Source organism: Oryzias latipes, chromosome 9 (genome assembly GCF_002234675.1).
Source record: "Oryzias latipes chromosome 9, ASM223467v1".
NCBI lineage: Eukaryota > Metazoa > Chordata > Actinopteri > Beloniformes > Adrianichthyidae > Oryzias > Oryzias latipes.
The window spans coordinates 9,713,320-9,727,750 of NC_019867.2; the positions used below are offsets into that span (position 1 = coordinate 9,713,320).

A 14,431-nucleotide genomic window follows, 5' to 3' on the forward strand; every position below is an offset into this window, starting at 1 on the left:
AGTGTTAGGGTATCTGTTACCAGACATATTAATATCTTGTAATATCAAAAATTAAATAAGAAATTATTACTGGTCTTTACTCCCCCCCCCCCCCCCAACATTTTGCTATTGGTAACGTTATTTTTTACAGAGTAAACAAGTCTTTAAGTAAAAAGTGGCACTAAAAAAAAAAACATTACCATGTGGGACATCACTAAAGCATCACTGACTTTGACGATCTTGAAGCATGAATTCTTATCTTAATCCAACTCTTTCCTGCTAGCTGCTCATCCAAAACTATGCAGATTGCCACAACTAAGGCTAAATCCAAATTCTTCCCCGATCCCAACGGCTTCCCCCAACCCCGACAATTGTAAAGAGATTTGGAGGGGTGTCTGAAATAGTTTTTTAAGGGCTGTGCTCTGATGCACAGAGGTTTACATTTAAATATAAGTAATGACTTTTTGTTTTGGCATGACCTTTTTAAAGTTATAAAGCCATTTTTTAAATCCATTTTTGAGTAATAGCAGCTCCGCGCTGATGTAGCTGCCCTGCGACTATTGATGATGTCATCAAGGGGGAGTAACGTCTGAATTCAAAGACACTATTTTTCAATAACTCTCTGTTTGTAGAGCTACATTTAGGGGTAGGGAGAAGCCGTAGTGATAGGGGAAGAATTCAGATTAGGCCAAAGGCTCACTATATCCCCCTCATCCTCAAACCCTATTTATTGGCTTGCAGAAAATGTAGGTAAAAAGTTTTTTTGTTTGTGAAGTCACAAATGGTCTAACATCTCTGAACCTCACATTCCAGCCAAGTCTGTGGGCCAAGAGCTTCTGGCTCCAAGTACCAGACTTAAGATCAGGGGTGAGGGTGCTTTGTTGGTTGGTGCCCTCTGGAATTCCATCCCCTTTCTGTTTGAGCTGCTAGAACAGAGGTTAAAGTTAAACCACAACCTATACTAAACTAATTACTATCTGAGATCTCAAGCATTTAAGACTGTTAATTTTGTTTATCTACTTGCTTTTTAATTTGCTTTTATTTTTATTAGTGTTTTTCTAATTATGTATTTAGTAATTTGGTCGATATCTGTAGTTTTTTTGTAAAACAACGGTTTTAAGTAAAATTTCCTTCATTTTGTTGCTGAAGTTAAGGAGTTTTCTAAAACAGCAATTTTTTCCTCGATTTTTTCTTTTTTACTTTAACAAACAAACAGTATTTTACAGTCCATACCCGAACAGTTGGCTCTATTTGAAATTTTTAACATAACAATTTTGCCCATGTTCAAATAATCAAAGTGCAGTGATTGTTGCATTGAACAGCAGTGTTATATGATATACCTCTCTGGTTTATGCAATGGACTTAAAGAGTGTTGAAGAACACGGCATGATGACAGGAAAGGAATCCCAGAAGGTGTTCTTTTTCTGTGACATGTGCTTCAAAGTGTGCGAGTGACTTTGAACAAAGTTTTTGTTTGTCTAAATGCACTTGAGCCCTTTTTTTTCATATAAATGCATGTGTCACTCTTAGTCACCAGGTCTCGATTGCTTGCTTTTCAGTGCACAGAAATGGCTTTCCACAGCTCCATTGTGATCTGCCTCCTTTCTGGATTGGTGTGGCTGAATACACTGAATAGAAAGAAAGGGATGAAAATGAAAGGACAGTGTTTCTCTGATTGGTAAGTTGGAGAAAAAGATGTGCCTCCACAGCACATATGAGCATGAATTCATTTATGTGCACCTGTTGGATGGAGAAGGTAAAAGGGTGCGCTCTCTGTGTCTGTGCTCTCTGTGCTGTGTGAATGTGAGAGGCTGTAAGCGATACCCTTGTCTGCTCCCTACTTGCCCCACTCTGAGGCCGCTCCACCCAGGCCAGCCCAGCAAAGAGTGGGGGTCTCCTGGGAACTGGACAGGACAAGGACAGAGAGGAAAGGGGGAGTAGCATGGAGACCAGGCTTTCAGCCTCTCTGAAAAGGAGTGGAATCAAATACAAGCAAAATGTCCCGCAATATACTGTATCCCTCACCTGAGTAGGGCAACTAGCTGAAAGGAGAGCTGCAGAGGCAACTGTACAATGGGCCCTGGAAGGACAAGAGAAGAGATCAGAGGAGAGTGGGGCCACAGTTAACTAGGACCATTCCATCACCTTGGAGCACGAACAACAATAATTGATCCCTGTAATGTTTGCCATTTGAAACAGCCAAATGTTGTTGTGGAACAATGGTCAGTTACTTTAGTATAGCTTTTTTAAATGAACTTGTTAGATTTCCATTAATAAAAAAAAAGCATTTCAAACATATTTCCAGCTTTAAAGTAATTGCCAAAAGGCTCACCATGTAAGTACAGTTTAATATTTCAAGATCGTGTACCGTATTTTTTGGAATTGTATGCAGAAATCAATTGATCATACCTGAAACAGATGACTGAAGATGCTTTCAACTGTCAAGCTATGTACACACCGAGTATGTGTTGCACACTCAAGAATGCGCTATAAGTGATTTCGCAAACACACTTTTAGCATACAGAGTTTACATCAGACAAGCGGCGAGCAGCATGGAGAGGTTTCTTCTTCTTTAGCTTTGTTTTTTTTTTACTGTTTACAATCACATGTGCACCACCTACAGTTGGAAAAGGCTTGGTGCGAAATGTCAAAATGGTGCAAATCTTGCTCAAGGCTTTTTCTGTCACAGCTCTATTCCAATATCTGAAAGACTTGGTGTCATATCATTCCGTCCGGGCAGAAAAAAAACGACGCAATTATTAGTTTCTCCTTCATGATCACTTTTCAACCAGTTGGCACTTCCATGTTTTACTGTAACCAACAAGAAATTAAAAAAATAAAAAGTTTAAAATGCTGGTGAAATCTCTGTATGTCAGGGACAAGATCAAAAATCACAAATAAAGACCCATTAATTAGTACTGTGCTAAAAACTACTGCGATTCTTTGGCTATAATAGACCACCTCAGGAACATTGCCGACAGAAACAGTCCATGAATGGTGTGCTATATTTTTAACCTCTCAAAAGTTTCACTGATAGAACCAAGGGGGCCAAATTGTAGCAGGAAGTTTGACAGATTATAAAGCTTTAGATCTTCTTCCATCAACTCTTCTATTTTTTCAAGACAGGTTTATGTCATCGGTCTATTAAATTGTATATCAAATATTGTCTGACACTTTTATCAACTAAAAACTATGAAAATACAAGTTGATGAAAATATCGAGATCAGCATTTTTACAAACTATGACTTGGTATAATATGATTTTAACTAACACACTTAGGGACTCTGAATTCATGAAAAAAAAAAATTCTCAACAAACCCAATATGGGTGTCATTTTGACAGTAGTCATTGTCAAAATTGTATTCTTGTTTAAATTCCTTGATGACTATTAAATCTAGCCAAAAAACAAACGAAAAAAAGTTTTAGAACCAGACTGTAGATATATTTGTGCTTTATTTAAAGTCAGGCTGATTCACACACAAAAAACCTGATTAGCGTTGAAACAGGCCACACTGTTTATTTGGTTAATTGATTTGAGTTAACCACGGTGGCACAGTGGTTAGCGCACTTGCCTCACTGTTCAAGTCCCGGCTGTGTGACCTGAAACAGAACACCAATGGGGGACCTTTCTGTGTGGAGTTTGCATGCCCCCCCCCCCCCCCCCCTTGCATGCGTGGGCTTTCTCCGGGGACTCTGGCTGCCTCCAACGTCCAACAACATGCTTCATAGGTTAATTGGTTCCTTTAAATTGCCCGTGCATTGGTGTGTGATTTGTGGCCCTGCGACAGACTGGAGACCTGTCCAGGTTGTGCCCTGCCTTTGCCCACGAGTGGCTGGGATAGGCTCCGGCAGCACAGTTACCCTGAAAGATGAATGATTTGATTTTCTTTTTAAATTTGCTTCCTTGCCACTTTATGCAAAATATGATTGGAGCAAATTATAAAGAAAAATCTATCAACAAGAAAACTGAATGAGTTATTGGTACATAGCAGGTTAGCTGTGAAGATGGTAAAAAATCTTCTGAGAACATTAACAAGGAGACATCCATCGTCCCACAATCTTCCTCTCACAGTTCTAACATTCCAAGGACAGAAAACAGTGTAAAATGTCACTGAGTCACATTACTTCTGATGGTTTCTTTATTTGCTCTGCCAGTCCCTGTGTAGGTCTTTACTCTGAATGACCCTCACATGTCTGCACAGTCTGTAAGCTGATCCTGCTGGAGATCCTACCGTGTCAAATGGTGCAAACGCCCTTGAAATGAAGCTATTTACATACATGAAAGTATAACTACACTACACTCACAAGAAGCACAAACAATGTTGTTTATACCGGGTTAGGTGTTTTTAGCCAATATTTTCATATAAAAAATAAAGAACAAGATGCTGCAAAAATTAAACATATGCAAATAAAAACACACCGAAGACCAAATGAGGATTTAGAAAAGTGTTTGTGAAACAAACTCCATTGCATTGCAATACACATATGAGGATAAGAAGCATGCAGAGATTTTCAAAGAACAACATCTGAAAAGGATACCTGTAGGCATATCAAAGCTTTACATTAGCAAACATGCAAATCTGCCATACACAATCTCACACAAACACACGCACACACACTGATGCACAACAAACCATGTAACTGACTCCACAGGAGCACAGAGCACTGTGGATAATTGGTAGCACCATTGTGCTGCTCTTCAATGGGTTGGTTACCCAAGAAGCCTCATGTTCATGTTCATGTACACTTGCTTTGAAGGTGGTGAACACAAAGAGCTAAACCCTGCCCAGCACAAAGACTTGGAAGACCCAGCTTCACCTTGGATGTCTTTTATGGAGAGGACGGCAGAGATAAATGATCTTCTTCCTCTTACAGTGTGTGCATATATTGACTGTTCCTGAATCTTTTTTATGCTTGGAGGGATGGGCTACTTGTCACCACAGAAACCACAGGATGTGTTTTGTCAAAATAGTTCAGGACATCTATTTTAGAAGAAAAAAAATGTGTCTGGTATAAATCCTTTCAACATAATAGATGGAAGTGTCTGTGCCCTTGTTTTAAATTCTCTAAAATCTTTACTGTACAACTTGTTTTAGCCGTAATATTGACTTACATCTTCTCTTTAAATATGTTTAACTCCCTGCTGCTGCAGTGGTTATTGTTAGAATTTTTTTTTTTCTTATATGTTAGCAAAGTCCTTACATGTCGTTCCTGAATTAGAAGCAAACTTGGGAGTCCAAGCTGTTGCAGTTCCACAAATAACCACTGGAGGCTGATTTTAAAAGTGACTCCCATGATTCATATATATATATATATATATATATATATATATATATATATATATATATATATATACATCCAATTTTCCAAAAAATACCATAAACAAACAAACAAATAAATAAATATGACAGACTTGGGGGTAAACCTGGGGGGTATTCCAGAAAGCAGGTTATGCTAGTTACCACGGTAAGTTTGAGGCCAAGGAAGAGGATAACCTCAGCTTTGGGTTCCAAAAATGGAGGTATGTTTCAGGGTATGTCAAGTTGCCATATCAACTCAAGCTCTGAACATACTGTAAGCTGGTCTGGAGCAGGTTTAGTTGAAGGTTAGTTTGGTTTCAGAGAGGTGAAGCAGCATGGCGTGTCCATTTGAAGATGATTTAGTGGATGAAGAAGCTCAGATAATACTTTTTCCTCCATGAGAGGGTGATAAGACCACGTATGTTGGAAAAATAAACTTTTTTACATTCATCTAACTTAATTATTTGCTTCAGTTAAGATAAATCATTTTTTTAGTTAAGTCAGCTTAAAAATAGCACGTAGTGATCAGACAGTTATTTTACTTTCATTCAAATCAATTCAATTAAGTTGGTGTATCTTTGGTGCTGCTGTTAAATCGGCACTGCAAGGAATTGTGGGATACCATTCCCTTTGCCTGTCTGGATGGATTTGGGTTTAAGTGTGGGTTTTTGACCAAATGTGTTAAGTTGTTGAGCTGTTTTACTGTGTTTTGCCTAGTTATTTGTCCTGTTATATTTAATTCTGTCTGCACCGAGAGTGAGAGGGAGGGAGAGGAGGATGAGGTTATTTAGCACCCCTTCTGGTCAGTCCTGTAATGTCAAAGTAAAAAAAAAAGGTAAATGACTTCTTTCAGGTTGCACGTCTGTCTTGTTTCTTTCATTTTATTGTTATAAAAATAAGAATATCTGCAGGCTCAAACTTAGACGTATAAGAGTACAATAAAGTAAGATGGAAAAAAAATTAATTAAATTGGAGTACTGTAACATTTAGTTAGATAAATATGTAAATTTGAGTTGTGAAAAAAATATTATATATATTTTTGATGGGCATATAATCTTTTCCGTCTCACTGGAGTATAGCGCATTTCCATGGTCACCCCGGAAATCGGCGATCCATTGAGAATGTCTTAATGTACTTGCTGTGCACGCGGATCAACCCAGGGTTACCAACTCAAGTGTAATTACGCCAACTCATATCCGGTCTTTTGCAACCGAGATACCCAGAGTAAGCAAGTTCAGGCGGATTTCAGACAGGGAGTTCAGGGTTAAAGTCTGGGTAGTTTAAACGTGCCTTCTGGAATACCCTCCTGTCCAGGGTGTTCATATATAAATAAATAAATAAATAAAGTAGATCACAGCTAGGTGTACAAAAAGTATGTTTTTATTGGGTTGTACTCTTATTTCATCTTCCATTTATATACCCAGGCTACCTCCCTCCTTCTCTTCCCCAAACCCTCCTCCTTATTTCATCTTAAGTGTATTTAAAGCATTTTTAATTTATGTAACAAACAATTTTACAATGGAAAATATTATTTTAGGTTTAGGTATTCCATTTAAAATTGATTGAATTACAAAGAGCATCATAAATGTCATTTCAGGGAACCTCACGGGAGAAACAACTATCATTGAGCATGCTCAATCTAATTATATTTAATTAATTAAAGTCAAATCATTTGAAATGCAAGCTTCATGCATTTCAATTATTTTTCAATCCTGTTTGTCTGTGTTCACCTACAGTTTTATTCATTGACTGCAACAGATCAGATACATTCTGAATACTGAGGATATATTTATAAATAACTTCTGTTTAGACATCTAATCTCATCCAGAGTAACAGTTTCAATTACTTTATTCCACCACAGTCTAACTGTTAGAAGTACTGTGGGTGTGGGTGTGTGTGTGTGTGTGTGTGTGTGTGTGTGTGTGTGTGTGAGCTTCCACTGACAGTCATTAACAATTAATGGAGAGACTGAGCTGGAGCATGAAATGCAACAGGTGCTCATTGCATCATAGCTGCATTGTGTGTTTGTTGTTTGTGTGATCACTATAGGTTACGCTACAGTACATGGTAATATAGGGCTGTGGTGGCTAATGAAAGGAAAGCCTTACCGGCTAATTTAAGGGTACGTTCAAACAAAGGGAGCTCCGGTTACAGTTGGTTGACTCGAATGAAAGTTAATCTCAACATGATCAATCTCCAAGTTATTCTTGCTTCCTGTAAACACCTATAATCTTCCACTTGTTGTTGCTGCTCCTTTTTTTTTTCTTCTTCTTCTTGCCCCCCACTTATTATTCTGTCTCCATGTCTGCCCAAGGTATCCTCTCTCCGCCCTCTCGCTCCCTGTCTCCCCTTCTCTCTGGGATAGCAGATGGAAACTATGGCCCAGTTCTGCCTTTTGTTCTGGGTCCCCAGAGAGGCCTTTTTTTGGACAGCACACAGCTCGCCTCCCCATATCTCATACAAAATGCAAGTGTCTGCCTTTTCATTAAAATAAAAGATGGGGAATGCACTTTTTTTGATTATACTTATCGGAATTGTCATTATTTCAACGCCTCTTTCTTCTTATTGGGGAATAATGAACTTTGCTTGGACAACTTTATGAGAATAAAAGAAAATACTGCATTTCAAAAGAAAATGCTTTTGTTATTGCTTAATTGATTATACTTTGACTTTTGCATTTAGTTACCACACTTAAGAGTGTTCATGTATTTTCATTGTGCCAACAAAATGGAAAGAAAACAAAAAAAAATGTCAACAGAGATGAAGAAATAAATAAAAGTTAAACTGCAGAGAAAAATGTGGGTGCAACTTTACAAGAAAAAGTACAGGACAAAGAAAAAGAGAGAAGTAAAGCTCAACATGACGCCGTTACTCCTTCAACAGTATCACATGAGCGTCTCTGGTTCTACTCCAGGGCTCTGTTGTTGGTATATTTCATAACGTCTGGGTATTAATTATTAACGTGGCTGAAACAACGAAACCAGGGCCTACCCACAGCATCCCACCTGTTGAGAGCCAAAAATAAAGTTGTTTTCTAAAGCTAATTTTCTACATAGCAGAGTAAAAACTCCATGATTAAAAATAACCTGACTTGGGTTGTTTTTTAGCTCAACTTTGAGGTTATATACAGGGACTAACTTTTTTCTGGGTTATTTTAACGATAAAATAAACGTAGGAAAAAAATATAAATTCAGTTGAAATAAAACCATATAACCCCAAAGAATTTGCACTACTCCAAAAAAGACCCAAAAAAGATGTCTCAAGATGGGTTGAAGAGATAACCCTATTGCTTTATGGGTGAATATGCACACTAAAAACTTTATAATTGAGTTGGGCTGTTTTTTAACCCAACTTTAAAAAGAGACCAACGCTTTTTTTGGTTGTTTTAACTCAGGAAAACTTTTTTTTTTTTAATTACAAAAAAAAAAAAAACATAAATTGGGCTCAAATTAAACCACTATAACTCAAACAATTAGCCCCAAAAGTAACCCAAAAATATTATAAGAATTACCCAAGAATTGGATTGAAGAATTAAAGTTTTGTAAGAGTGAAGGTCAGATTATACAAAGCTTATTTCATTCAAATGTGATGTGAGCCTTCTGATAATATTCCTTTTGCGGTTTAGTTTTTTTGAAACTGCATGCATCTGTTATTAGTTTTCAAAACATCGCTTTTTTGTTATTATATATAAATTAAGTCAGCGCTCAGAACAATATGGCTCACACTGGCCTCAATCCGCCCATCTTCAGTGAATTGTGATTCATTTTACTGCAGAGAAGCTTGAAGTCTATGGGATGTTCTTTTAAATGTTTACTGAAACTTGATCTAATTTCACCGTCAGTCGAACTCTTCTCAGAAGGCTGCTTCTCTAAACACTGCATTAATTCTGTTAATAATTGATCCCATCGTGCTTTTATACTCTCATTTATCCCGTGCCATCAAAGGGCGCGGGCTGTGATTGGCTGCAACACGCTGTTGACGTTCATAAATAATTTGGAAGTGCTTGGATTTTTTTTCTTCTTTCAGGCGCGCACGCTTTGTAAACAGACTTTGGAAAAGTTGATGGTTTGAGTCCGGCTCCATGGCAAGGCTTCAGCTGGACGGGAGGGTTCGGTGGTATGAGTGAGTGAGTGAGCAACTTTCTTTAGTTGAGTAAAAGCGTGTTCGCTCTCGAGGCAGGTCCTCGGGGACGCGGCGGGCACCCGCGAGCGCTCACCAGCTGACAGCGCGTGCTCCTCTGAGGCCATCCAACACCCCGGCCCGCACGAGCCTGCCAACAAAAGGCTGAAATTAACGCACGCTCCCTGTGACGTCATCAACAAATGAACTACAGCTTTGGTGGAGGAAGACTAACTTGTATGATGAAAAGAAGCTAATAAATAAATACATGGATAATTAAACAAATACGGTTTTTTTTGTGTTTTATTTGTATTTATGTATTACAATTTACTTCAAACCAGAGTCGCCTTTTAACCCTTTAACTATCGAATAGACAATTTTTTTTTTTTTTGCTGTTTATTGCCTTGGAAGTAATACATTACTGTTTTTTTAATATATATATATATTTTAAATGGGCTCTTGATGGCCTTTTGATTGTTAAAGGGTTTAGAGCCCTTACAATCATTTTTTTCACACTCTGCTCCTAGAAACCTTCAAATAAAGGGACTTTTATAGCCGAAAAACTAACATTTTAAAGGATTTTGTCATTCTTTTACTTATTTATTATTAGTAATATTTCATAGTGAAGCTAAAAATCATTTAATTTGTTATTTGATGTCAGAAAATATGAATTTTCTTCTTAAATATTTTTTTAGTGAATATTTATGTTGAAAATAAACTTATAAATTGCTACGAATCTTCCCAAATAAATTCAAACCCTTACAGCTGGCTTGTCCAACAATTTGTCCTTGAATAATAATCTTCAGAATACACTTTGTCACTCAAATTAGCACAAAAAGGTCCAGAGATAAATGAGAAAGCATTTTTTAAAAATGTTAAAAAACAAAATATAGCAATAAAAATCAAGTTTTTTTGGGCCACTTTTGCAAAACATTTTAACTCAATCTGTAAATGACTGAACTCTTTATCATTAAATGTTATTAGATATTAAAGTCAAAATGCCATAAAACAATCATACAATTGTTGTTTTCTTGTCCAAAAATCCTAAAAGCAACAGACAAAACGCTCATTTTCTTTATTTTAATATTTATTTAAAATTCTCAAAAACAAATTAAACAAAAACAAAGAATGGCAAAACGAGCGCTTCTTCTTCTCCAACAACTTTACAAAAAGCAAAACAAAAGAAATAAATACATTTCATACATGAATCATTTCAGCCAGTGAAGGACGAGAGACAATCAGATGTTACAAAAGAAAAATGACAAAAGAAAGAAGTGATGATGGCTACGGGTAATAATTTATTGTAACAAGTATGGCAGTGCTACACTAAACTAAATGAACTTATATTCTTTCTGTTGTTTTTTAAGGGGACGAAAAGCCGCAAATCTAAAGCCTCTTGGCTGTTTCTGTTAAAGTGCACGTTAAGAACTTTTAAAGTTGCAAAATGAAAGTTAAACATTTAAATATAATAAAAAACTAAAATAAAAATGGGAACACAACTGTTTTTCTGATTCATAAAAGTTGATGCATTATATGTGGAAGACGGATTTTATGAATGGAGTGACGTGGAAAATGCCCGTGGCAGTGCTGAGCACGACATGGCAGGGGGGGGGGGGGGTCTTCCAGCCACGTCTTCATGGAAACTAAAAAATTATAGGATGTAGCTTACTTTATTGGCAGAATCGAATTATAAGGTATAAAATGGTGAAAGAAAAACATTTTTTGTTTTAAAAAATTGACAATTTCTTTTTAGAAAATTAATTAAAAAATGCAAAAGTAGTTGATTGACACAAAACATTACAGGCCTATTTTTCAGTCGACAGATAAACAGCTCAGAAGGGAAGTGTGTGCTGGTGGTGATGGCTGGGCAGCTTGAGTTCTGAAAGATCATCTTCTTCACTTGAGTGAAGTTCCAGCGCGATCTCGTCTGAATCACTGAAGTGGGAGTGGGGGGAAAACTCCCCGTCGCTTCGTGGGGACCCTTTTCTTCCACGGCTGAATTGCGAAGCGGCCGCGCGCATGGAGGATGATGGAGAGGGAGCGGAGAGCTCATCTCCAGCTTTGGCGGGGAATGAACTTTCCTCAAAGGAGGACCGGAAGGGCATCCCGCCGATGTGGACCGGCAGCGTGCCGCCGGTAACAGGCGCAGGCGCTGGCGTTGTGCGTGGGGACGGGGGGGCTCTGTCCGTTGTCTCAGGGGAGGACAGCATACTGTCACGCTCTGGAGAAATGGAGCTGGAGTCTTCCGTGTTAGATGGACCTTCGAGCAGCTCCGCCAGGGCATTGATGTAAATTTGCGCCATCTGCAAAGTTTCGTATTTGGAAAGTTTCTTGTCGTTGTCGAAGGCGGGAATGACGCTGCGCAGCTCGTCGAACGCGTGATTGAGCCCGTGCATGCGTCTCCTCTCGCGCGCATTGGCCGCCACTCTCCTCTGCTTCTGGATGCCGTTAATCGGCTTGCTGGAGGGGGCTCTGTGTCTTACTGATGCTTCGTCTTTGCCCCCCGTGGACGCGCCACGAAGTCGGCACAGGTCCCGAACTTTGAGCGAGGGAGAGGAGGGACTCTTGGCAGATTTTCTGTGGCTGGGTGGGCTTGGATGTCCCGAAGACCCGGGGGAGTCCGCCTCTGAAATGGCAAAAAAATACAAAACAGCTTCAAATAAAACCCATACATAATTCGTTGTACACAAATACTTTTTTTTTATTAAAAAAAGTTAAAAATACCACTGAATCTAACGTGGAACAAAAACAACATTTTTAATGCCTCCTGTTGCATCTATTCATTCTCTTAAGTCGACTTATCCTTGAAACATTGCGTAAAAGCTGTGCGTTCTCACCGTTGTAAGAGCAGTTGCTGGAGTACGGCGAGTGCCGCAGGTACTCGTGTGTCTCACAGTTGCCAGAAGCCGGAGCCAGCCAGGCGCGTGGGTCACTGCCGCTGTCCACGAGCGTGAGTCCAGATTCGTAGCTGGACTCCTCCATCTGCTGCTTCCCTGCCCTCCCCGCCGCCCCCGGACTGCTGCAGCATTGCTGCTGCGCCCTGAGCGCCGCAACCTCCCGCGCACCATTGCTCCAATCCTCCAGACTTAACACATCCATGCTCCAAACAAACTCTTTCCCAGCTCAAGTTATTGGACGCTGCGCGCTGCGTGAATGTCACGGTCGCGTGCGTGACTCCTTCTTTGGTGTTCGAAGACGCTGCGTCGGTTTAAAAAGCGGCACGCGTCTGGAAGCCCCCCTCCTCGCGCTGGTCGCGTGTTGACGTCCAATGAGATGTCTCGGCAAAGCCCGAGAGAGGTGATTATGGCTCCTGGAAGCAGGGCTGTTTATGATAACGTTACGGTTTAAGGGGGTAAGAGGAACCTCCCACAGGACGCACGTGCGAGTCGTGATGGTCGTTTAGGTAAGAAGAAGCGTGGACAGCGTGAGACATGGAGATGGGGGCAAATCCCCACCTGACCTGTCAGTGTGTTTACAGCTAAGGTGTGGGAAGGGGGGGGGGGGGACTGGAAGGGTTGAAAAGGGTCAATTGGCCACCATCAGATTTCTATTTTTGAAAAAACATAGACAGTGTTTTTGGAGATTAAATAAAGAAAAGTCCAAATGCTAAAGGTCCCACTTTTTAAATGTATAATAGATAGTCCTCATTTATACCCAAACTGTGATACATAAGCGTGTTAAACCCACAGAGTTCAGTACAAAGCCTCAGGACCCTGAACCAAGTCGAGCTTGACCACAAAGTCAGCTTGAATAAAGAAAAAAAATCATGGGCCTTGTGCGTTCATTGTCACTTCATACATCCTATGTTCGTCTCCAGTTTCCATTTTCCATTGTAACAGGTCTAAAAGCTTTTGATCCGGCTTTCGGAACGCCCTGTCGGTAAGAAAAAGGCTTCACAGGGAACGGAAACATGAGCAGGGGTGTCGCGCTCAACACACTTTTCTGCCGACAGGAGCTGCGCCAGCGCAGCGGGTCAGTGCGCACGGACGGACGCACGCACTCTACACTTTTACAGTGGTTTCCTTCAAAGTCGCACTTCAAGAACAGGTTGAAGATGAAGAGAACAAATGAAACAAAAGACAACAATCTGCTCAATCAACTCAAACCACTGATAGGCCAGAGGAACAATGGACTAATTGCTATGTGGAAATTGCCTTTCAGGTCTAGTTGCTATTATCCAATTAACCATTGCGAGTAAATACAGTAGCTCAATGTTTGGTGTAAAGCTTGATGACAGATTCAGGGGATTTTTTTTAAGGAAAATTATGTCAATTCTTAACAAAAAGCGGAATAATTTCCTTTGAAATCCCAAATTTAAGGCGGGGAGAAATCCCACAATTTCACAGATAGACTGGCCTCTTTCTTTTCTACTTTCTATTCATGTATGCATGATGGGGACGTCTCCTGGCGCCGAGCGTTTGTCCCCCCTCTTCCCACCTACAAGCCCTTCCATCCAACGGGCTGCCCTGGGCTCCTGAAGCTACCAACAGGTTGGATATTGTAGCTGGCGATTATTAAAGTGTCGCAGACACAATGGAGATTCTATGTTCCATTGGTCACGCCTGTGGGGAGTTCTCGAGGGAGAAGGGCAGGCTCCCATTCCAATGCACAAGAGGAGTCTGCGTGCTACCCCTTCTCATCCCAATCTCCTTGGAGACCGGGGCGCGACGGGCACGAGGCTGGAGTGAGGCGAGGCGCAAGGGGGATTTTTACAACCCAAAAATGATCTTTCGGAAAGCCAAACAAGTGTTTCTGATAGTGATCCCATTCTTTTTCTTTAGTTATATTACTTTATCAGTTGTTTTTAAGAATCAAAAACATCAAGATTGGGACATTTTTCTGTTGGAAAGACCGTTTTTAACAAAAAGGGTTTTTCAGTTGTTTCACCAAAGTGGATGGAAAGTATCAAATCTTCATGTTTTCTTCTAAACCTTTACAACCTGAAAATTCAACTTTTACATGTAGTGTACATATTTATTTACATGCATAACTATAGCACACAATTAAATACTCTGAATAAAACAAAAACCAAA

The 14,431-nt window shown here is 39.7% G+C and overlaps 1 protein-coding gene across 1 annotated transcript; it reads right to left on the bottom strand.

Moving 5' to 3' along the window:
- Positions 1-9,804: 9,804 nt before the first annotated feature.
- On the bottom strand, positions 9,805-12,633 carry atoh1 (atonal bHLH transcription factor 1). The gene is made up of 2 exons (XM_004072327.4): positions 12,236-12,633; positions 9,805-12,024 (listed from the first exon to the last, which is right to left on the bottom strand). The coding sequence occupies exons 1-2, from the start codon at positions 12,495-12,497 to the stop codon at positions 11,231-11,233; spliced, it is 1,056 nt and encodes a 351-aa protein (XP_004072375.1). The 5' UTR covers positions 12,498-12,633; the 3' UTR covers positions 9,805-11,230.
- Positions 12,634-14,431: the final 1,798 nt, after the last annotated feature.